The sequence below is a fragment of the Vipera berus genome (genome assembly GCF_964194415.1).
Source record: "Vipera berus genome assembly, chromosome: 3".
Classification (NCBI taxonomy): domain Eukaryota; kingdom Metazoa; phylum Chordata; class Lepidosauria; order Squamata; family Viperidae; genus Vipera; species Vipera berus.
Genome location: NC_138204.1, coordinates 147,851,538 through 147,874,956, shown reverse-complemented (window position 1 = coordinate 147,874,956; position 23,419 = coordinate 147,851,538). Strand labels below are relative to the sequence as shown.

At 43.2% G+C, this 23,419-nt stretch overlaps 1 protein-coding gene across 1 annotated transcript; it reads right to left on the bottom strand.

The window, feature by feature from the left end:
• Positions 1–4,358: 4,358 nt before the first annotated feature.
• On the bottom strand, positions 4,359–17,656 carry SMIM13 (small integral membrane protein 13). Its single transcript, XM_081324282.1, has 2 exons — positions 16,971–17,656; positions 4,359–7,648 (listed from the first exon to the last, which is right to left on the bottom strand). Exons 1-2 carry the CDS (start codon positions 17,044–17,046, stop codon positions 7,455–7,457), a joined length of 270 nt encoding a protein of 89 aa, XP_081180408.1. The 5' UTR covers positions 17,047–17,656; the 3' UTR covers positions 4,359–7,454.
• Between the last annotated feature and the right edge of the window lie 5,763 nt (positions 17,657–23,419).

Sequence of the window (23,419 nt, the reverse complement as noted above, 5' to 3'; positions counted from 1 at the left end):
GTACTAGCAGCATGGAAGCTATTTTCAACAGTGTACAGCTATTCTTCAGTGCCCAGCTATGACCCTATTCCTCTTTGCCCTTCTTGAAAAGGTCCAGTCTAAATTTCTAAGGGTTTGCAGCTAATGAAATTCTAAATAGGGAGGCAGGGCTGTTCAAAGTTGAAATTGGTGCATGGACTGCATTATAACATATTGGCAAAACAACTGTTCTTCTCCACAGGCCTGAGTACTTTGCCTTATCAATATGGATTAGAACAATTTTATTAAAATTCCGACATCGCGGCCTTTCCAAGGAAGAATTCCAAATGGTGGGCTACGAGCCTGCACTTGGTGTATTTAAACAATGTATTAAAGATTTAGGAAGTTCAACAGGCCCTGACTTTTTCACCCCAGAATGTTTTCTTGAACAGAGAGCCTCCCCGCTCCCCTGCAAACCAGCGAGATATTTATATCATATAAGTAACTGTCTCTAAATTTTGGAGGGGATTAACTTTAGCACATTATAACGCTCTGCCCGCAGCAGGTCTGGAGGGCAGGTATAAAGAAGTTCCATATGAGCTGAGAGTGTGCCCCGAAACCAGGGGCTATTGAAACTACAACTCCTATCCTGTTTATTATCCTTTTTATAGGGACTCACAGACTCATGACATCCTACCTGATTAAATATCCTGGAAATTTTCATTACTCTGTCTGTAAAATTAGGTTAACCACTGAGAATTTCACCACCAATTGTAATATATTACTATGTCTTGTACTGTTTGGTTCTGTTCAGTTTTGCTTTATTTTAATGTTTAATTTTTTGTGTGTGCTGTATCAGAAAATGTTTATTATTGTGACCATAGTAAAAATTGAAGGGCTTGATGACAAAAAAAGGAATGTTTTCACAATCTTCCTAATGCAAGAAAGAAGGGTACCATCTGAATGCCCAAGACTAGGTAAATATTCCCATAATACAGTATATGAGCAGTTGTTGGGAAGGCATGCTAGTCCGCTAAACCTCACCAGAAGGGACTCTCAGGTCTTCTTGAAATATCCAAACTGGATGAATGAAGTTAAGGCGGTGGCTGATGTAACCGCATGCTGTACCACACAGAACTGTATTAGCAATATTTGGAATTGGGCCTGGAAGCTAATAGGAAGCCAATAGGAGTATCACTGGAGCCCTTTGGATCATTTCCAAAGGCTTTCCCACATACATCACATTGCACTAGTCCAGCCACATAGCAATCCAGGTATCAGGTTTTCATCGGGTATCCTGGTTGAGGTAGGGCACAACTGGTGTATATCCCTCTGGTCATGAATTCTGCCTCCTGTTTAACTAGAGACTGTAAATCTAAAAAAAGCCCCTTGCTGAAGTCTGCCCATTCAGGTGGAGTTGTTCAACATTATTGATGAAAAGCTATTTGATCTTGGAAGGGCTTAGTTTGAGCTTGTTTTGCCCCATCCAAATGCTGACAGTCTCCAAGGATATGCATATTTTATAGGCATTCTGTTATTTAATATTTATAATAAGTTTTTAAAATGTAAAGATGCCATGCTGGCTCAGGAATTCTAGGAGTTGAAGTCCACAAGCCATAAAAGCTCTAAGCAATACGTGGTTTAATGTTTGTGACAGAAGTATTGTGTATCTGCATGTAACAAGGTAGCGATATGCCTGTTTGCTAATTTTGGTGGATGGGTGGTGTTTAAATGAATTCATCTGGCCATGAGTGAATTTATATACAAATTAAACAGAGAAGGGACTAAGATCCATCTCTACCTCAGTTCTCTGTGAGTTGGAATCTCATTGGTATAGCAGCCTTGCATGCTGCAACGAATTTTGAATCTTATAGAGTGTATGCATGAACAGAAGTAATCATTTCTCAATGGTGGTGTGCAGAAGCTTTGTCCAGAGCCTTGCTCTGGGAAACAAACCTTTAATTTGCTTTTATCTGATCATTTTATTATTTGTATCATCTTTGGTTTGTTTACTCTGTACTATAATGTATACTGTATATACACCACAATTTCATAATATTAGAGAGGTAACAGATATAGTAAATAAATAAGCCCAAAGTTCTGGTTTTGGATAAATGTCCTCAGTAGCTTAGGGTCTGCTCCTAAATTACATTTGCATGTTATAAGGGCAACAACTATGTTCTTGCAGCAAATTACTCAAGATAAAGATATTAAGTCTTCTATGGTTTCAGCATTTAAAATTTACAATTGCCTTAGAAGAAATTCAGTTTAGCCATTGAGAATTCCAAGTTACTCATAAATTTCTGAACGCATGTCTTTTCAAGAGCTTTGGCTGTGCCTCACAGAGGCCCATACAAGACTGTCATTTGAAATAGCAGCTAAAACAAATATTTACCAGATATACTTCATTTCCTATCACCTGTTTAGGTTTGATCCTTTGCTCCCTTTTATGTCGCACTATACCAAATCAAAATTACATCCAATTATAAGCAAGACCCCCTCAACTCCAAGCTGCAACAATTCATAAACTTTTATTCTGTTAGCACCTCAGCCTTTTAAAGATTAATAATAATTCTTCTCATTTGCTGGTGATTAAAAGTCTGTTGGGTGATTTCATGCTTGATTCTAAATCTTTGACAGTGGATGCAGTTATAATAGGCATGCAGAAAGAAGGCCATTTACAACCAGTTGGCTTATTTACATTTTATTTGTCATGTTTTAATGGAATCAGTTTAAATAAAGAAACAAAAATAATTAACATGATGAATATAGAAAGCGTAAGAGCAATTAGTAAAGGGTTTTTTTTCATATACCAACGAGCATAGAAAAAGCTGAATGCTGTAATGATGAATTTGTCCAAGAATGGAACACACATTGGGATAAACTGTTTCCTTGTTGGTTCCTTGTCCACTCTAAGTGGCCAGGGTGTATATATTCATTATAAGGCTTCTCAAAATGCTGATAATAGCTTTGAATAAATGATAAATGGGACTTTCATGTGAACAACCACTCCATTTCTGCAATATGACCTCTAATAATTGTACCACAGTAGTGACAGATGTGCTGTTTACAAGCAAATGAATCTAAAAAGGTGATCTGCCTAGAAAAATAATATACCTATTAGAATGCAGCCACCCTAATTATTATTCTAATTGCAGTTGGCTTTTTGATCTTCAGCTAGATGTATGTGCTTGTTTGAGTGTTCTCAGCAGCTCTTCTCTTATTTCATATGCAGGCAGTCCTCGACTTATGACACAACTGAGTCCAACATATCTGTTGCAAAGTGAGACATTTGTTCAGTTATAAAATGGGGCAAAATTCACTTTTTCTTGCCACAGTTGTTAAGTGAATCATTATAGTTGTTAAGCTAGTAACACAGTTGTTAAGTGAATCTGGCTTCCCCATTGACTTTGCTTGTCAGGAAGTCACAAAAGGGGATCACATGACCCTGGGACACTGCAATGGTCATAAATATGAGTCACTTGCCAAACATCTGAATTTTGATCATGACCATGAGGATGGTGCAACTGTCATTAAGTGTGAAAAACTGTCATGAGCCACTTTTTTCAGTGCAGCTGTAACTTTGAACAGTCAGTAAATGAACTATTGTAAGTTGATGACTATCTGTATAAGAAATGTCTGCACGCTTGGTTTTTTTCACCATAGACTACAGATCAATATGCAGTTGATTCACTGATTACTGCAGTTCTAAAAACTTAGCAATATAAATACATATTGTTCTGTACCAGCCTGCTACCGGCCCTGCAGAAAAGGCAGGGACAACCCCTTTACAAACGGCAAGAGGCTGGAACTAAGCCTGCCAAATTTATTAAGATAAAACAGAGCAAAACAAGACACCAACCATGAAACAGGAGCTATGAAACAGGAACTAATCAAGCAGTTGCCTTCAGCAAACCAGCCCTCCCACGCATTCCCCTTTTATACAGTTCAGGGCGTGGCTTCTCTCTGCCTCCTTCCGAGGTGCCCCATTGCCTTCCTGTTTACTCCTGATTGACTGCCTCCTGCGTCGGGCGTCCTTGAACAGGGCCAGCTGTGGGTCATCTTCATCCACGCTGTCAGGCTCACACAGCTGGGTCTCCGTCGTGACCAGGTGGGAGGGGCCTGGCTGAGGGCTCTCATCAGCAAGATCTTCAACCCCCTCAGCAAGCTCTTCAACACCCCCCTCCTCCTCCTCTGAGTCGTCCGACCCAACTGCCGAACCCACAGGCTGACCCTGAATCACAACACATATTTTCAATGCATATTTAAATCCAGGGTTTACATTCTGAAGTGTTCATGGACAGCTAAAATGTTTTAGCTATTTTTTTTAATGCTCAGCTGAAACTTGAGGCTAAGGGCCATTTCAGAAATGGCAAAACTCAAAACATAAAAGTGTCAGTCTGTGTGTTTCATATACAAAATGGTGCCATTGCTGCTTGTCATAATCAATTCCTAAATTTGATGCTATTTCCCAGGTAGAAAGAGACTGCAAATAAACTGGATAATGGCCACTGTCTAGCACACACAGATTTGCCACTAAGCATCACTGAAATCTGAATAAGATTGCATAGGACTGCATTGCATCAATCATAAAATCACATAAGATAAAGCTGGGTCTAACATTCACACATATAGGTTTATTCTTGGAAAATCCATTTTTTTAATAAGATCCTTTCAATTACATTGCTAAAATTCTGTTTTCTCAAACTATACAAATACACATATTTTAGTTTGCGTTAACATCTTGCATTCCATGATTAGCTGAAAGAATACATTGAAATGGACCAAACCACAGCTTCACCATTAACACAGTAAATAACTTTAGCTTTGGGGCAAATGACTGGCCCAGTTCTACTTAATTAGGTAAAACTGACACACAAGTGCTCAAGCAGTAACCTAGTACATTTTTAATTTATTTTATCAAATGTTGAAACCGTCCATCCTCCCTCACTCCCCAAATTCTAGGATGGGAACGACATATGTAAAATGCAAGAGTGTTTTTACTATTATCTGATCTGTGTTTTAATCTCATATCCAAGATGGTAGAGTGACTGTACCATGTGAAGCCCCACGATACAAATAAAAAGGGGAAAGAGTTTGATTATATAGTTGCGGCCACCATTTTTACTTTTCTGTCCTGCCCTGGAGATGTCCCAGATGTCACCCGTTCATCAATTTGGCATCAAGAAAACTAAAGTCCTTCATCAATGTCCCTAGAGCCTTCTCCTTTAATGAGCTCATCAAAGTTCACTAGTAGGACATACCTGTGAATCAAACTTGTGACTTTTTAAATTTTGTAAAAAATGGCCATACATCACCAAACGACAAAAGATTATGTAGACAGAAACTGACAGATTACTTGTTATATAATTCGGAAAAGACTTGGAACTGTATCAAGCATACATATAATGTGCAAATGTAGTTAAAACAGTGCTACATTCTGGGAAGCAGCATTATTCGTACCAAAGTTGTATCAGCAGCATCACTTGTGGGACAGTGTTAGCTATAACTCATAATGCCAGGAAGAAGTGACTTCCTGGTTTCCCTTTCAACAAGCACACACAAAAAAAGCTTCCCCAACATATTCTACTTACTTTACTGAATGAAAGAAAACCTTCACACTTAAACAAGTAATCCTAACTCTAGATGGCATGGGACTGAGATATTTGAGGGACCACCTCTGCCTAGTTACAACTCTCTGTCCCATCGGATTAGAATCCCAAAATTCACATTTGCAAACTTTATTCCAGGAGGAGTAAAGATGGGTTATTTGTTTTGATAAACAGAAATGGTACCTAAAACTATTTTTGAGGTGCATGAAAAAAAACCAAACCCTGACATTATTAAGCCTGTCATGTCAGGATGTAAATCCTGTAAGGCAAATATTGTGTCTGTGGTAAGTGAGAAAACCTGAGTCCGATTACTCTGAATACAATTGGCATTATTTCAAGTACTTGCTTCTACCATGTACAGCTAGAAGTGGTTTTTTAAAAAAAACAAACAAACAGATGTTTATCGGTAAGATCTTGTATTCAAGGATGGAGCATTGCATGTTAATTTTTTTAAGGGCAAAAGCCCACTTGAGAAATATTACAAGCAACCCTAAACCCTGTTTGATATACGCTGCAAAGAACAACAGCAGCGACAAAAAGACGAACAATAAGGCAACCACTGCATACAACTGAATGGTAGGATGTCATGTGGAGGAAGAGGAAAAGCTACAAATCCACTCGTGAGCTTCTCAATACTGTACAGATCTTTAAAAGCCATTTACTTACTCAATGGCTACCAGATAATAAATAAAATCAACCAAGTTCTTCATCCACGTTTAAGCCTCCAAAGGTCAAAAGAGCTATTCTCATCAGGAGAGTTTGCTTTTAGCAACTGTGAACTATTAAGAGCTTTTTCTACAGCTTCTGCTGAGCAAAATTTAAAAAAATGCGGAGCACAGCATCAAGAACATCAAACAAAAGTGCCCCAAGGAGAAACCAGGTAAAGCGTTCTTGGAGGTGTCATAATCATGATCATTCTTCTTTAGCACCAATTCAAAGTTCAAAGTCGGCATGTCTTCTAGTTCAGTTTTTGGCTACAACTTTGATGCTACTATCTGGGCTGCTGTACACATAATTCAAGCAGACGGTGAATGTTCATCAGGTGTGGCTCTTAAAGGGACAGTTGGAAGAACGACACTAATTACAAAGTTCTTGGTCAAACCATTTAGCACAACAGTGAGACTGTAATAAAATATAATCCCTGGAGCTACATCGGAGTTCCGTAATTATTTTCAGCTGATTTTTGGTGCAAAAAAAGAAAAGGCAAACCAGAGGGAAAAAAGGTCCATTTTAAAGCCAACTGGTTGGTTTCTTTAAAAAAAAATGATATCAAATGAGGATTTGTAACAGATGCTCCTCTTCTCTATATTAAGGGAAAACAGAAGGGATTTCCCTAAACATTTACAGTTATGCACTAATCTGGCAAAATGTTTTCATTTTTAAAGAAGCTTGAAAACAGACATACAACCGAATGCCAAATTTCATTTCCTGGTTATGTTTAACTTGGTTGATGGAGCCCCTACATGGATCTAATATGTGTTTTATCCTGGGGGTGGGGTGGGGTGACACCACTTGGAAATATTCACAGAGTTTATACATAAAAGTAGCACATTTCTATACAAAATGGATACACAAAGAGCAAAGGTCCATTGCTATTAGAGATAGTCTTATAAAGATGTCAGTAGCCAACTGAGTTGATCGTGTTCACCCTTGTGCAAAAGCGAGGCCTAGTCGGTGAGGAACAGAAAATTAACACAACACTTCTCCGTAAACCTGCTCAGAAAGCATAAGATGCTTCTTTTGCTTTTCCTTCTCTCCCCTACTGCCATTTTGCTTTAAAAAAATGTTGTCTGCACTTCTTTGGAAACAGTTTGGTTTTTCTTGCTTAGCAACATCGGTAGAAGCAAACCATTTAACCAACGTTGCTCATCGGGTCATTTCATTTTAGCTTGCTTCTTCGGCCGGCCCCCTTCGCTGACGCGCAGATTTCTGCCTACTTCTCTGCGGAGTGAGGAGCACATCCTGTTCAGCTTCGGGTTCTGCATCTGCACTCTCCCCCGGCTGGGATCCCGTGTCTCCTATCAGCTCTCGTAGGAACTTAAACTTGGATAGGAAGAGCTGCCAGACCACGCACCAACCTAGAGAGTTGCCAGGAAAAAAAAGAATGTAAGTGTTGCACCCCACAGCCATTCAGAATATACAGCACAATATGAACAAGGAGTTGATGCCACACTCGTGTACAAATAACACCGCCCAGGCAATTTAAAAAACGCCAATCCTTAGTAAAGTTACAAAAAACATTAGGTTGGAAAACACACAGAAAACTAAAAATCTACTGTGGACTAGAAACCTTGCCTATGCATTGATTACTTTCTCTCTATCCCTGGCCTACACTTTCTATATGAGCCAACTAATAAAATAAGTTTCCCTGAGCTTTACAGGTAGTCCTTGGCTTACAACAGGCCATTTAGTGACAGTTCGAAGTTACAACATCACTGGAAAAAGTGACCTTTGACCGTTTTTCACACTTGCAACCGTCCTAGCATCCCCATGGTCACCTGATCAAAATTCAGACGCTTGATAACTGACTCATATTTATGACGGTTGCAGTGTCCCGGGGTCATGCGATTCCCCCATTTGTGACCTTCTGATAAGCAAAGTCAATGGGGAAAGCCAGATTCATTTAACAACCGTGTTCCTAACTTAACAACTGCAGTGATTCACTTAACAACTGTGGCAAGGAAGGTCATAAAATGGGGCAAAATTCACTTAGCCGTCTCACTTGGCTACAGAAATTTTGGGCTCAGCTGTGGTCGTAAGTCAAGGACCACCCGTATTTAACTCTTTCTGATCTATTACATTAGTGGACAGGTGAACCCAGTCAGGAAATACCAATACAAACCTCATCCTTTATCTACCAGACATTAGGGACAAGGTATAACGAACTTTTTTCCATTAATCACATAGCTATTTTATCAAATATGATCCAACAAGGGTCGGGAGGTAGGAGGGACAATGAAGAAAAGAGTCTCATTAAAAGGAGGGAAATGAATGAAAATGCCCCTAATTATGAATCACTGAGATAATTTCCAAAGACCCAATTGCTAAAGAAAAGGGACGCGGTGGCTCAGTGGGTTAGGACGCTGAGCTTGTCGATCAGAAGGTCGGCAGTTTGGCGGGTCAAATCCCGAGTGCCGCGTAACAGAGTGAGCGCCTGTTACTCGTTCCAGCTTCTGCCAACCTAGCAGTTCGAAAGCACGTAAAAATGCAAGTAGAAAAATAGGGACCACTACGGTGGGAAGGTAACAGCGTTCCGTGCGCCTTTGGCGTCTAGTCATGCCGGCCACATGACCACGGAGAGATCCTAGGACAAACACTGGCTCTTTGGCTTTGAAATGGAGATGAGCACTGGACCCTAGATTTGGAAACGACTAGCACGCATGTGCGGGGGAACCTTTACCTTTAATTGCTAAAGAGACCAGGTGCCTATGAGTTGCACCCGGGGTTATTGTCTCCTACCAACAAGGTCATCCAGTCACCATTCTTTCAGCCTGTTCCATGCTCCTGGGCTTTTTTGAATGCTATTTGGGTGGAAAGAATGTCATCTTACGCTCCTTAGTAAAAACACAGCAATTAATAATAACTTTTACTGTTATCAGAAGATTAAAGAAAAGGGGCAGAATGGGTTTATCTTTTTGGCATTGATAACATCAAATCCCTTTCCTGTTTGCCATGCTCAACTTATTTTCAGCTCAGTCTTGCCCAATGAAGAGACCTGGAATCTCAAAAAAAAAAAAATCTGCATATTTTTGAACACTCATGGATTTGGGAATCTATGAAAGAGAGATTTTGTAACGAGGGATGGATAAAGGAAAAAACAAGAGGTCAACTGTATTCATCAGGATGTAAACATTATGGCTCTAAACGAAAGACAACTAAAATTGTGAAAGGGATAGACAGTATAAGAGCCAAGAAATCCAAAAACACAGTATTAGTCTCCTATTCCTAACTGATTTATTGAAAACTTTGTGTCGGTATGCAGAATATACCTCCTAACATGTGGGTGATGGGCGTTGGCATGCAAGGCATTTTCTAGAGTAGTTATTTTAGCTTGTGAAGAACACGTGAGGAAGTTTGGGGTAAAATGGGGCTTTAGTTAGGCTTGTGATATGCTGAACAAATTAGGTAAAAAGTGACTGTCACTGTCCTTGGATTGGGAGAAAAAGTTACACATGGCACGGGGGTAACTAAATTGATCATCTAGTCTACTTCTTTACTTCATAAGAAGCATTTTAAGAGTGACAGCTTTCATTAACCATCTCGGTCATAATGTGGCTTGCATGGCTTAGGCTAAAGATCATTTGTGGTTTCTAAATAAAGATTTGTACCTTAGTGAAATGCACAAACCCAGCCCATGTGAACATCTCTGTTTGCAGGACAGAGCATGTAATTGTTACCCATACAAGCTTCTGTTCCCAATCACTCTGCATGTTGCAATTGTTGCAACATATGTATGGAATCATGATCACTTACCATTTGATTTTCAGACTATTCAAAGAAAGCTTGTGCCAATTTATACATTCGGCAGAACAAACGGTGGACTATTTTCCTGGACAGCGTCATTTCAAGGTGCATGCAGTGGTGTATTTCCAATCTAAGACCACTACTACAATCTATTTTGGGCATATTTTAAATCTGGTATATCGATGGAAATGTCCGTAATCCACCTGTTTTATTTTTAAATGTTTCCATTAACATTATTCCTACACACACTCCAAATGATCTGTCTACCACAGGGATCTTCAAATTTGGCCCTTTTATGACTTCTGGACTTCAGCTCCCAGAATTCCTCAGCCAGGCACGCTGGCTGAGGAATTCTGGGAGTTGAAGTTCACAAGTCATAAAGGGGCCACGTTTGAAGACCCCTGGTCTACCATAAGAATTGAACAGGCTTAAGAAACATGCTGTTACCAAATTGTGCTGAATATATACTCTGGTTCTTATAATCAAATCTAGGCTGGCATCTGAGAAGAATCACCTAAGATAATATCACAAGGAGGAATAAAGGAACCTTGTAATTAGCGAAGTATGGAAACTTTACCGCACAACCTGTGATGAAACTCTTATCATTAACTACGTGAGCTTTGTTCTAATCCAGGGCTTTTCAACCTTTTCACAGATTGCACCACTTTTAGGAAATGACAATATTCGAATACCACCAGTGTTTAGCAAGGTGTCAAAAATTTGATGACTTAAAAAAAAGAGGAGGGAATTTTGGGTTTTACTGATTAGACTGATTTTTTGTTATAGAAATGGCTAGTTTATAATAATATGGAAAGGTAAAAAGTTGAGGTTCGATGTTAATGCTTCAAAAAGGAGGACTTCTCCTTTGTTCCCAGGTTATGGAGTGCCCCATTGTTAAATTATTTTAATGATACAGTATTGGTTTCAAATTCCAATTTGATCATAACTATATTGTTTTTGTTATATTTTGTATTTAATTTTTTTTAAAGCAGGCTCCTAAATTAACATGTACTTTTTGCATTTTTATTTTTAAGCCTGTCGTATATTTCTGTGTTGGTATTTTATTCGCAAAGAACATTGTTTACCTCAACTGTCTGAGGGAGTCATTAACCCTTTGGCCATAATTTTAGAGAGTCACATAATTTGAGAGGGGTGGGGTGAAGGACTGTTTTTTGCAATACTGTAATCAGGTAATTCCCGAAGGCTGGAACTTAGGCGGCAGCTGACGAGAAAGTCACTTTGCCCCGTCTCCAGACAAGGAACGCTCCTTCGGTCCCAGATTTGGGCAAGTCAACGTCACTCCCAAGGGAACAAGGCGCATGCGCCTTGAGGTCTAGCAATTTAAAAGGCGGTAGTAGAACACGAGCCGGTTTGCGATCGTGTCCAGACGTAATTCACCGCTCGGGGGGCAGAAGCGGAGATGCGGCTTCTCTTTGAGAAGGCGAATGAGCAGCTGCGTCTCTTTACCAGGTACTTCAGCAAGATGTGCGCTAGTGTTTCCGAGCCTCCTCCTATGAAGTCAGTTCACATGTTTGCCCTTGCTCTTTTTCAAATCCTGGGCATCTCCTGGAGATTCGGGACCGCTTTTCCTTACTGGAAAGAGCCGGCTCCATCCAGCTTTGCAGTTGGTTGGTGCCTGGGAAGGTGAATCATTAAAGAATCCCCAGCGCTCCAACGGCTTTCCGAGAGGCCGGCACCTCCTCTCAGCTCGGGCACGTCCGCGTGGGAGATCTGGGCAGGCCGGCATCCCCAGTGCCTTCTCCCTCCTCCTTCTCCAGCGGCTGCTGTGGAGGAGCGTGGGTGGTTGTGTAAGGGACAAGCGGGAAGAGCCAGCTCAGTATTTTAGAATAGGACATGGTTGGCAGCGCTTGCTCTGTTTAGATAGCAGTAGCCCTTAGGTTTCTGATGCTACTTAATGACCGGTAATCTATTAGAACCTATTAGAATCCAGATGATCGACGCTTCTTCTGGGCTCAGCAGATGCGCCAGGATCAGCTGTGCTTCTTCTGGAAGAAGCGCCGATCAGCTGGAAAGCGGCGCTGATCCTGGCGCTTCTGCTGAGCCCTGACAGCCCCGAAGAAGTGCCGATCAGCTGGAAAGCAGCGCTGATCCTGGCACTTCCGCTGAGCCCTGACAGCCCTGCAGCTCCAGCTGTCTCTCGCTGAGGCTTGTGCGGTGCTGCCATCAGCTCATTCCCCTCCCCCACTACCACTTTTCTAGGATGGTTGCATACCACCTGCCAGGTGCCAATGTACCACAGGTGGTACGCATACCACCGGTTGAAAAGCCCTGCTCTAATCTACCAGAGCCACATTAACCTTGAGCTTTGGGCTTTTATTTATTTATTGTAAGATTTAAAAAGTGGCAGTTCCTTTTAGCACAGCTTGATCAAGAAGGGAACAGTTTCTTGGGGTAATTTTTTTTTTTGTGTACTCTCTGGTTGTACAACACCCCGCCCTCCCAAATGCAGTTGCTCTAGCTCAGTATTTAATGCAATTGCCAAGTTGCCAAGTAGTTTTGCAATCCTCAGTCTCCAGTGAGGCAATTCTGAAGTAACCGAAGGTCACATTAAATATCAAGGTAAAAGAACTGTATCTGTTTCACAACTGAATTCATCAAAAAGGTATTAAGGTCAAGGGTGTATATATGAAGCTTCAGATCCTGCAATGTTGACATGATTAGTCAACCAAGTAGGAATGGATTAACAAAGAGAGTATTCCACAGTGTTTATTTTTTATCAAGCTCATATTTTCTATCTTCCAAAATTATAAATTCTAACTATTCCATTTTATTCTTTTGCTAGCGTTCTTTTCTTCTTTGACCTGACAAGGATCAAAGCTCTCGATTGTGCAATTAAAGATAACTCTATGGTAATAGCAAAAAAAAAAAGAAACAAAACTATCCCAATGGACCCAGTTAAGTACGGTAATTCCCACTGGCAATTTTTTTCTAACTCATCCCCATTATATTAGAATTATACCCACTTCAGAATCTGGAGTGATCCCCCAGCGAGTACAAGTGAGGAGGCACATGAAGCTCCGATCTTCCAAGGTAGGATAGACCAGCAGGCCCCATTTCAAATGGATGTCACTCGTGAAAGATCACCTTCACAACCTGGTAGAAGACTCAGTAGCTCCACTAAGCCTGAGAGAGACACCTTTACTTTTGCTGATGGGGATCAAAGGAGGAAAGCTAACAGCAATTCACAATAGGGGTTTCTAAAGGTCCGAGGAAAACCAACCAACCTTCTCCACTTAGGAGAAGGAACTCCAGGATCAAACTTGGAAGAAGAGATAGAATATAAATAATGCCCCCCCCAAAAGGCATTGCTAAAAATGCACTTGCCTACAATCTAGTAAAAGATTGGCTCCTATATATATATATATCACTATTAGGGAACACGGATGTCAACATGCATGTTCTCCTATAAGAGACACAACAGAAGAAAGCCTTGGTAAATTTTATGACCAACTGCAAGAAGCACTAAATGCAGAATTTGGGGAAATGAAGGAATTTGTAATCATAGAGAGATATGCACCAGATAAAACCCGATTATTAGGAGACAGATTAGAATTATGCAAAGGTCATTCATCCTTGCCAGGTAAGAAAACACAGATTCTAAACCTGGACATCATTGAAACCAAGAGGAAACGGAAGACAAACACAATCCATTTAGCTCTGTCACATCCAGGTACAATCTATGGAAGAGATAACAAATTACTGGTGTCAAATATGTGAGGTACAGAAAATTAAAGGGAACAGGCGTGCAAATAAACTACAACATGGGAAACATATTGTCAGATTATAAAATCAATGTAAGGAACATATTTCATAGGCTTGTGTGAAAGTCACCCTGATGAGCTATAAGAAATGAGATACTGTGAAAGTCAAACCAAACCTATCTATCCAAACTTTCCAAGAAGAAAAAAGTCAAGTGGCAAGAAGAATGTAGGACGGCTGAACACTAACTTTCAATATCAAACAAGAAAAGACACTGGTCTCAGTCAAGAGTGTGAACAAATGGAATAATAAGAAAAAAAAACCATGACAGGTTTCTTTTAAGAAGGAAAATCCATAGCTAAAATACAAACTTCCAAAAATAATCACTGAAGAGATCTGATACCAACAAATGAGATTAAAGGAAGATGGAACTTTACCCAAACCTTTATTAAACAAGGTTATAGAATAACTGAAACATTTGCAGAGAAAAAAATATATTCAGGAACTAAATTAAAAATTAGGTATGACAGTCATTGAAACAGCTGCTAAATAGGAAAGCATCAGCCATAGATTAAAAAAAACCATTCAACTATATAAAACTGTGGAGAAATGGCAGATAAAGTGAAAACAACTCTACGTCAACAAATATAGAACAAGATTTGGGGATCTAGGAAAAGACTGGTAATATAGTAAAGAAGCAAGATGCAAATAAATTGCACATTTCTAAATTAACTGCAGTAATTCTTTACGCAAGCTTATTGTACTTCACGAAATTTAGAGACTTACATGGAGATGAATAAAACACCACGTACTAAAAGAAGTAATCTATTAGTCCTGGCTCATATAAAAACAGATTGTTCCTTTAAGGAAATGATTTGCAAACATAAACTCACATACTTTGGGCATGAGATGTAAATGGATGTTTGTTTTTCGTGCCTTTGAGTCAGTACTGACTCCATGTGCCTGCCCAGTCAAGTCTCTGAAGTTTCCTTGGCAAGGTTTTTCAGAAATGGTTTGCTATGGCTTGCTTCTTAAGGCTAAGAGGGAGAGACTGGCTCAAGGTTACACAGCTGGCTTTGTGACGAAGGCAACACTTGAACTCATGGCCTTCTGGTTTCTAGCCCGATGCCTTAACCACTACACCAGACTGGCTAAGACCCGATGAGAATCTAGAAAGAATATTATTCTTGGCAAAATTGGGGGAAGAGAAAAGCAACAGATAAGGTGGATGGGTGGGATAAAAAAAATAATGATCAGAATGTTCATAGAAAAGATATGATTATTGCTGACATGACAACTCCAAGAAAGCAAGGATTTCTCTATCCACTCTCCAGGAATCAAAGCCAACTTGCTGAAACTTCACTAAACCACTGCTGTTACAACAATCGGGCAGAATCCTTGGACAGAACACGTGAGAATTGGACTTAAAAGTCTTACAAGTCTAGAGAAGGACACTTTCCTTCTAGGTTTTCTTGTCACTCCTTGAGAATCAGTTAACCGTTTGCACCAGGCACATGGGTAAGATCATATCGTAGGCTAGGAGGGGAAAAAAGGTAACTCCGACACCCAATTCAATATCCAGCAGAAAGGAATCAGAAATGGCAAGCTGCAATTTAAAACAAAACAAACTCTGCTAAATAAAGCTTATCAGGTAATTGTTCTCTGGAACTTTACAGCAGGATCTGGGCTTTCCTATTTAGTCATCTGAAAATCAGGCAATTAATCAGGAGGGGAGATGCTAAGGGGGCTGAGAATAGCATCAAAGGAAGGAAACACAAAACTAGCCAATCAGGATCCTGGATGATCTGATTAGAAATCTTCCAGTTGTTTCCAACACTAAAAGTTTAGCTGAGTCATAGGAAAATCAGTGAGCATATGAATTTGGACGAAGCAGGCCCAGACATGCCTTTTATTCAGAGAACTGATCTTCTGGATGGGGAAGGTATCCCATCAGCATACATCCCATTTATTTGGTTTTGGATTAGCGTATTGTATATACCCAGTCATTTGAAGCTTATTTAGCAAAATATGCCTTGACTTAGTTTAACTCTTTTAGTATAACTCAGTGTAATGACAACACGTTATCATTTCATCAACCTTTCCAACCTCCAGATGTGTGGGAAGAGCAAATCCCAGGATGAGCAGTCTATTACTCTTAATACACAACTAGACTACCAAACTCTAGTGGAAGTTCCCGTTAACTTCATCTTAATTTTTTCAGAAGGTCATTAATAAATATATTTTTTAAGGAAACCCTTCCTTCATCCTTGGAAGAGAAGTTGGTGAAAGAGATGAAAGGGGATACATATTGAGACACAGAAAGAGGACAGAGATATACATATTGATAAAGGTTGAATATATCAAAATGTATCATCTGCATATTTTATATAAGCCTTCCCTCAACTCCATATCATCAACGAACAGATCATATCTGATTCCATGGTCTAACTTCACATTAATGCAAAGGCACATACGGTCCCATTAGTGACTTCTCTCCCTCCCCCTTCTCCAAGAAATAACTCCTCTTAAGTCACATAATTTATATATGTGATTTAACGCTGGCTTTATTGTCTCCTACGTAAAAACCCATAAACATTTAGGATTTGTAGTGCAGGCTTTTAGATCAGTGAAGCAGTGATGAGCTCTTGGGATATGGCTGTGGTGTAGTTCTATTTTGTTCTGACCTTTTGCCAACAGCTGTGGCTGGCATCTTTTCAGAGGCAAAGTGAGGTGTATAATAGGAATGGCAGCCCACACGACTTCATTCTGGATTTCCATCAACATATGTCCAATGCCATGCACAATCATGCTAGTGTTGCCCAGGTGAAACAGGTTTTTTTGCATTAAAAATTCCCTGAGTAGAGCTAAGTAACAGAAGAAAATAAATTATTTCATACAGCCCTGGGCAAGAAACATCCAACTGTCAAAGCAAACTCTCAACTGAATGAAAAGAGCTGTACTTGAAACACAGCTAGAGGGCAGCAGATTGAAGAAGTCTGTTAAATAACGACACAAAGGTATTTAGAAATAGCCTGGAACATGACTTCTTTATGCCACACTATTTGGGGCCCTTGCCACTAAATTAACAATGTTCCTTTACATCTAAAGACCATCGCCATAAATGCACGATTAAATTAATTGGTATGCTTCACTTCCACCACAACATTTACCAGACTTGAGTCTTCAGCAACTAGCTAATTTAGCAACATTACTCACCACAGAGCATGAACAGCAAGACAAAAAACAAGGTAGCCACGATGACGAGGAGAGTCAGGCCAATACTTTGCAACATCTTCCCTGCGTCTGTGAAGATCTAGGACGGTTTCGATCTCCCTGACCGTGTGAAGAAGACAGAGGAAGGAGGAGGCAATCGCGACATCCCCACCGGCTACACGGAAGTGAGCAGGCAGGGAAGGAGCAGGGGCAACCGGCCACCTACCGATCAGCGAGCACGAAAGAGGGTAGGAAAGAAAGGGGCGCAAACCCCAATACTTGATGCGTAAGGACCATGATTCTCCTTTCCGCTGCTCTTCTCTTCGAAGAACTTTTTGCGCGAGCAATCAAGAGGCAGTGAGTTCCAAAGGAGAAGGAGGCGGTGGCGGCATGAGTTCTAAGGGGCTGTTGTAAACTAGCGAAGAAGACCGGCAATTTTACACACACACAGACACAGACACACACACATTCAAGAGGCTTTCTGGAGCGACGAAGCAAATCCACGGCCGAAGAGGATGGGGAAAAGGCTGGCGGGATAAGACTGCAGGTCCCCGATCAGAAACCCCGCCAGGTGTCTTCCTTGCCCCGAACTTCAGACGGTTCCATTGTTCCCTGCGCAGGAGGGGCAAAGAGCGAGACTCCTCACCTCCTCCTGCTCTAGGGGCAGAATGGTCTTTTCTCTGCCTCGAAAATCGGGCAGCTGCAAAATGAACGAGAGGGAGGGGGGGAGGGAAGAGATGGGGGAGAAGTGTCATTTCCTGCCACCCGGATATGATTCGCCGCTGTGCCGCAACTCTATGGAAACTGTAGTTCAGTGTGGGAGCGCTGGTACCGTCAGGTGCTGGAAAGTGGCACAAGAAGGACTTTAATTCCCATCATCCTCTGGGAACGAAGGCCCGCCTAAGAAAAAAGCGTTCCGATCCCTTCTAATCAATGCGGTCTAAATCTAAATCAGTTTTAAGAGACTCTGAAAGGTGTGGAACTGGCGAGCTATTTTTTTTATTATTATCCAAATCCTTCCATTCTTTTCTTTGGCGTCCGTGTAAAAATAAATATTCCTGAGAACCGAGAGCATGTGAGTAGTTAGGGCTGTCACCCGCTAATCCATAAAGCGAATCCGAGTGTCGGACTGCAATAATCGGGCGCCCACGCGATAACCGCGAAACACTTGTTTCGATAGCTCCTTGCTGCCGTTTCGTGCTCGCTCGCGTTTTTGCAGCCCAGCCTCAGAAGCCACTAATAGACAAAGCGTTTACTTTAATTTACCATTTAATGAAAAAAAAAGTCCTCAGATTCTGGTACATTCAGAATCCAAAATCAAGGCTGTTTTAAAGCACGGAAATTCCGCATACACTTTTTTTTAATGATCAGATGAATCAGTGTCCATTAAAGTGCAAAACTAAGCAGAAAATATAATGTCAAGAGTGACTAAGTCAGCACTACACACGTACACATCAATTTTATATTGCTGTAGGAGGGAACAAAAAAATGGTATGTGTGTCTAAATGAGGTGCTAAACTGGATAAAATGGTCATTCAAGACAGAGATCTCCCAAACTCTTCAACTCAACAAGCCCTACAAAATTTGGCTCTGCTGGTTGGCTTGAGGCGTGATGGGGGTGCCCCATGCTGATGGTAGCTAGTGATGTAATAGAGAAGATTCATATGATTCGTAAGATTTGTATGCCCAGAATTTTGGATAGTGAAATGGGTGGCATATTGATTAAATAAAATAAAATAAAATAAGGAGACAACTCAAAGCTGTTCCCACAGGTGGCTGACCATCCAATCCGGTGTAATTCTATCTTACTGGTAGCTCATTTATCTTCAGGACTAGGAGCTGGCATGGAGCTGTACAGAGCCCCCGCCCAATTAACCTATGATTTATTGATTTCCCCCCTCCAGCTATTTACTGACTCCCTACTCCAGTGATGGCGAACCTTTTAGAGACTGAGTACCCCCAAACCGCCCCCACCCAGTCTGCCCCCACCCCCACCCTGCCTCGTCCACAGGGCCACCCACCACCTCCACGGCCAGCCGCAAATCGCCAGGTGGCCCAGCAGCGCCATAGTGGCCACGCCTTCCGCCCATGCCCCGCAGCATCATCTGCGCACGAGGGCAAAGCCTTGTCCCTGCTGCCATGTCCTTGGCTGCGCTGCTCCACGCTGGCCGCGCCCGGGGGCAACTCTCCTCCAGGGGGGCTGCTGGGAAGGTAGGAGGCTGCAGGGAGAGGCTGGGCTGGGGCGACAGCGCACGTGTCCACAGAGAGGGCTCTGAGTGCTGCCTCTGGCATGCATGCTATAGGTTCGCCACCACTGCCCTATTCTCCCCCGGGCATTTATTGATCCTTGGATAGTCCCATTGACCCTTGGAAATTAATACTGACCACTTTATTTAAGTTAATCCTTCCCCAAATTAGTGCTCCCTGGGTGCATTTGCTGGGAATTGTGGTTGTTGTAATTGAAACGACTGGAAGGTACCAATTTGGGGACTACACTACTGACTTTTTCAGATTTAGCTTTTCCTTCCCAACTAATTTATTCATTTTATATATATACATAAAATAGGTTAAGTTCAGAGCTCACAGAGATTCAGAGAAGAGGTCAAACGATAAGAGCAACTTCATGATGTTGCATCACAAGCCCTACTCATTTTGTGTGTTCATTTTGAAATTTATCCATATACAAAAGGGGTAGAACTTTCTGCATAATGCCGCCTTTGTCACTTTGCATAAAACTTTCAATCTTCTGGATGCCTCAAGGTGGCAGTTTTCCCTTTCAGTAAAAAAGTCAATCTAATATGTATTAAGGTTCACATCTACTTGCTTATATTTATACATACAGAAAATAGGATATACAGAAATCTTTTCACATCAGAGATTCTCTATGAAATCTTTGAAAACCTTATTGAAACAAGCCATGCAAGGAACGTGCTTTTATATTATAAGTGAGAATGGACACCATACAGCTCTTCTGCTTGTTCTCTGGAAATCCTGCCTTTCTAGAGGTCTATTTGCCTTCTACCCAGGGCAAAAATCTCCAAAAGAGCTTTGGGTTAACTGCTCTCAACTCTACCTGTTGAACAATGGTTGGCTCCCTACTTCCCATCTCTTGGATATTATGACTTTTTTTCTTGTTATGGAAGTCTGTCAGATAACTCTGAATTCTTGGGCACGTTGTGTAATTTTTAGAACAGCAAGCTGAGAAGTACACCTTTCATCCACTTCAACTGCAACATACCCATGTGATAGGCCTCGGTGAGGTCTAAGGTGAGTGACTCCCAGGAGGCAGGGGACCCAGCCCCTGGGGGGGGAATGGTGGTTTAGCCCTGCGCTTGCCCGCCCAGATCCTTGTCGGGCACATACACTGAGTGCCGGGGGTGTGTGTCTCTAACAGAATGTTGGGAATGGAGGGAAAGGCGCCTCACGGAGGAGGACAATGAGGAGTGGAGCTACTCCACGGCGCCCGGACGGCAGACAATGGACATCCTCCAGGACCGGTTCGGCAAGGTGGGGTACTGGGGGCCCCTCTCTTGGTCAGGGCCAGAGGCCGGTCATGAAATGGCACCATGGTCTTGTGTTGAAACAGAGCTGGTTCGGTCGGAGCCGCCTCGTTTCCGTCTGGCCAGCCTGAGGTTCCAGGTTTTCCCTAGTCTTGGTATTCCTCAGGCGGGAGGTCCTGCCTTGAATGTCTCGGTGGCTCAATCCTGGTCTGGATAGGAGGGAAGGCCATTGGCGGATGGAGTGCCCACCAGGCAAACAGCAAGGCCATCTGAGGCTCTGGACTGGCAGATGGCAGGCCCCAGTGACCGATGTTTCTCCCCTGCGGATGATGCCCTGTGAGGAGCAGGGCCACCTGTGGAGCCATGGGGCTCAGGGTTGGCTTGGGGTCCACCGCTGATACCGATGTCATTTGACGGGAACCCAGACCGTCTAGCAATGTTCATCAGCCACGTTATCAGCCACCTGGATCCAATCCTATCCGTCCCAGTGGGCGATGGTGGTGGCGGTGATGGCCAGCCTACAGGGCGAGGCAGCGGCTTGGGCAGTGGACCTCTACAGCGACCATACAAGGGAGCTGACTGGCATGGGCTTGTTCCTCGAAGCGCTACAGTCCAGGTTCGAGGATGTCTCCTGGGTCCAGCGGGCCAAGGCGGAGGTAGTGGCACTGAAACAGCGGGGTCAACCCGTTGTGGACTAGACTTGTGAGTTCTGAGTGGCCGGCAGACTACAATTATGGCTGGAACATCTCCTGATTCATAACTTCTGGGCGGGTCTGGATGGGGCCCTATGTCAGGCATGTGTCGTTGGGCATTTCGAACTGACTCCAGGACTGGTTCCAGGTGGTGGTCGAACTGGATACGGGGCTGCAGGAATTCCAGGGAAGAATGGAGGACCCACCCATGCCCCAAAGGGTGGTTGAGAGATCCAGGGATGACGGACGGAAGACCCGGCCTTCGGTACTGGGGCCCTCTGACCCACCACCTCATTCACCATTTCGGTGTTTTCGCTGCAACCAACCAGGGAATCAGGCGGTGGAGTGTCCGGTTCCTGTGCCACGTGGTATCCCACTGACCTCTGGAGCAGCCGGTACCACACCAAAGAAGGTCGTGGAATGGTCATGGGCAGTGCACCAATCAGAAGGGGAGACTCCCAAATGACCATCTCAGACAGGGGAAGAGGCAACATCGGCCACCAGATATCAGCTGGTGGCCTATGACAGTGCAGGCGACTTAGCCGAGGACCCCATTGTGAATGAGCTGGTATGCCCCTTTGCCATTCCTATCGCCCTAACAAGCCTGCAGACGGGTCACTGGGGGACGTACAGGGCTCTAATCAACTCTGGTTGTACCCGCTCCCTCATCAGTAAGGAGGTGGTAGCCAAAGTTGGGATCAGAGTAAGGCAATTGACTACCCCAATCCGGTTTGAACAGGTGGATGGGTCCCTCTTGGGGGGGCTCCAGTTACTCTCGTAACAGAGCCCATATGAATGGAGATGGGGGCCCATTGGGAGGTCCTCCAGTTTATTGTAGTTCCATCCATGACCGAGGCAGTAATTCTGGGGCTCGCATGGCGGCATAAGTGGGGCCCAACAGTTTGGTGGGAAGGTGGTTGCTGCAACTTATGCATCGGGGTAGGTCCCCAGCCACCATCCCAAGGCCCCAGGGAGTCCGAGGGAAACAATAGGGGGGCAAGGGCAAGCCAGGTCAGCACAGGGCAGGAAGACCACTTCCCGGACGTGTACGCCGACCTCGCCAAGGTGTTTGATGAACGAAAATGCGACGTTCTGCCACCCCACCAGCCAACTGACTGCGCCATTGACATGGTGCCGGGGCAAAGCTGCCTAAGCCCCATATGTATGCGATGACACCAATGGGGGATGGAAGAGCTGTGTCACTAGATCGATCAGAACCTGGTCAGGAGTTTCATCCAGCCGGCACGTTCACGTGCCAGTCTTGTTCAAGGAGAAGAAGGATGGTTCCCTTCATTTGTGTGTGGACTTCTGGGGCATAAACGGGGTATGTGTCAAACATCTGTATCCCCTCCCTCTGATGAAGGACCTCCTGGCCTATCTGGCAGGTGGCCCCCGCGGTATTCATGCAACTCATTAATGAAGTGTTGCATGAACACCTGTACTGCGGGGTGCTTGTGTACCTAGATGATATTCTCATCTATATCACCACCATGGAAGAACACGTCGAGTTGGTGAGACAGGTGTTAAAAAAACTGTTAAAAGCCCAGTTATTCATGAAACTGCCCAAGTGCGAGTTTCACCAGACCCAATTGGACTACCTGGGCTACCGGATATCAGGGGCAGGGGTGGAGATGGACCCCAATAAAGTCAAGGCTGTTCTAGAGTGGCAGGCACCAAAGACCTGCTGTCAGCTGCAGAGCTTCCTGGGGTTTGCCAGTTTCTATCAGCAATTCATCCCATCCTTTGCTGCAATAGCTTTGCCCCTTACAGACCTGTTACGTACTACAGCATGTCAGCAATCCTTTGAGACCCTGAAGGCTTTGTTCGCGAGGGAGCCGTTCCTGCTCCACCCAGACCCTGACATACCGTTTGTGGTGCAGGTTGATGCCAGCGATGTTGCAGTCGGGGCTGTTTTACTCCAGAGGAACAGCCATGGCTCCCTGCAACCCTGTGCCTACACGTCGAGGAAGCTGACAGACACTGAACATGTATGGGCCATCTGGGAGAAGGAGGCGTTCGCCCTATGGTGGGTGCTCGCGATGTGGCGACACCTGGAGGGGGTGAAGGAACCGTTTGAAGTATGGACGGACCACAAGAACCTGGGAGTACTGCAGACACCAAGACTCCTGTCCCCTAAACACATTCAATGGGTGCAGTACTTCCAGAGGTTCCGTTTCCAGCTGAAGTATGTACCAGGGGCAAAGAACTTCTTGGCCGACGCCCTGTTGAGACTGCCTCAATATAATAGCAAGAGGGAGGA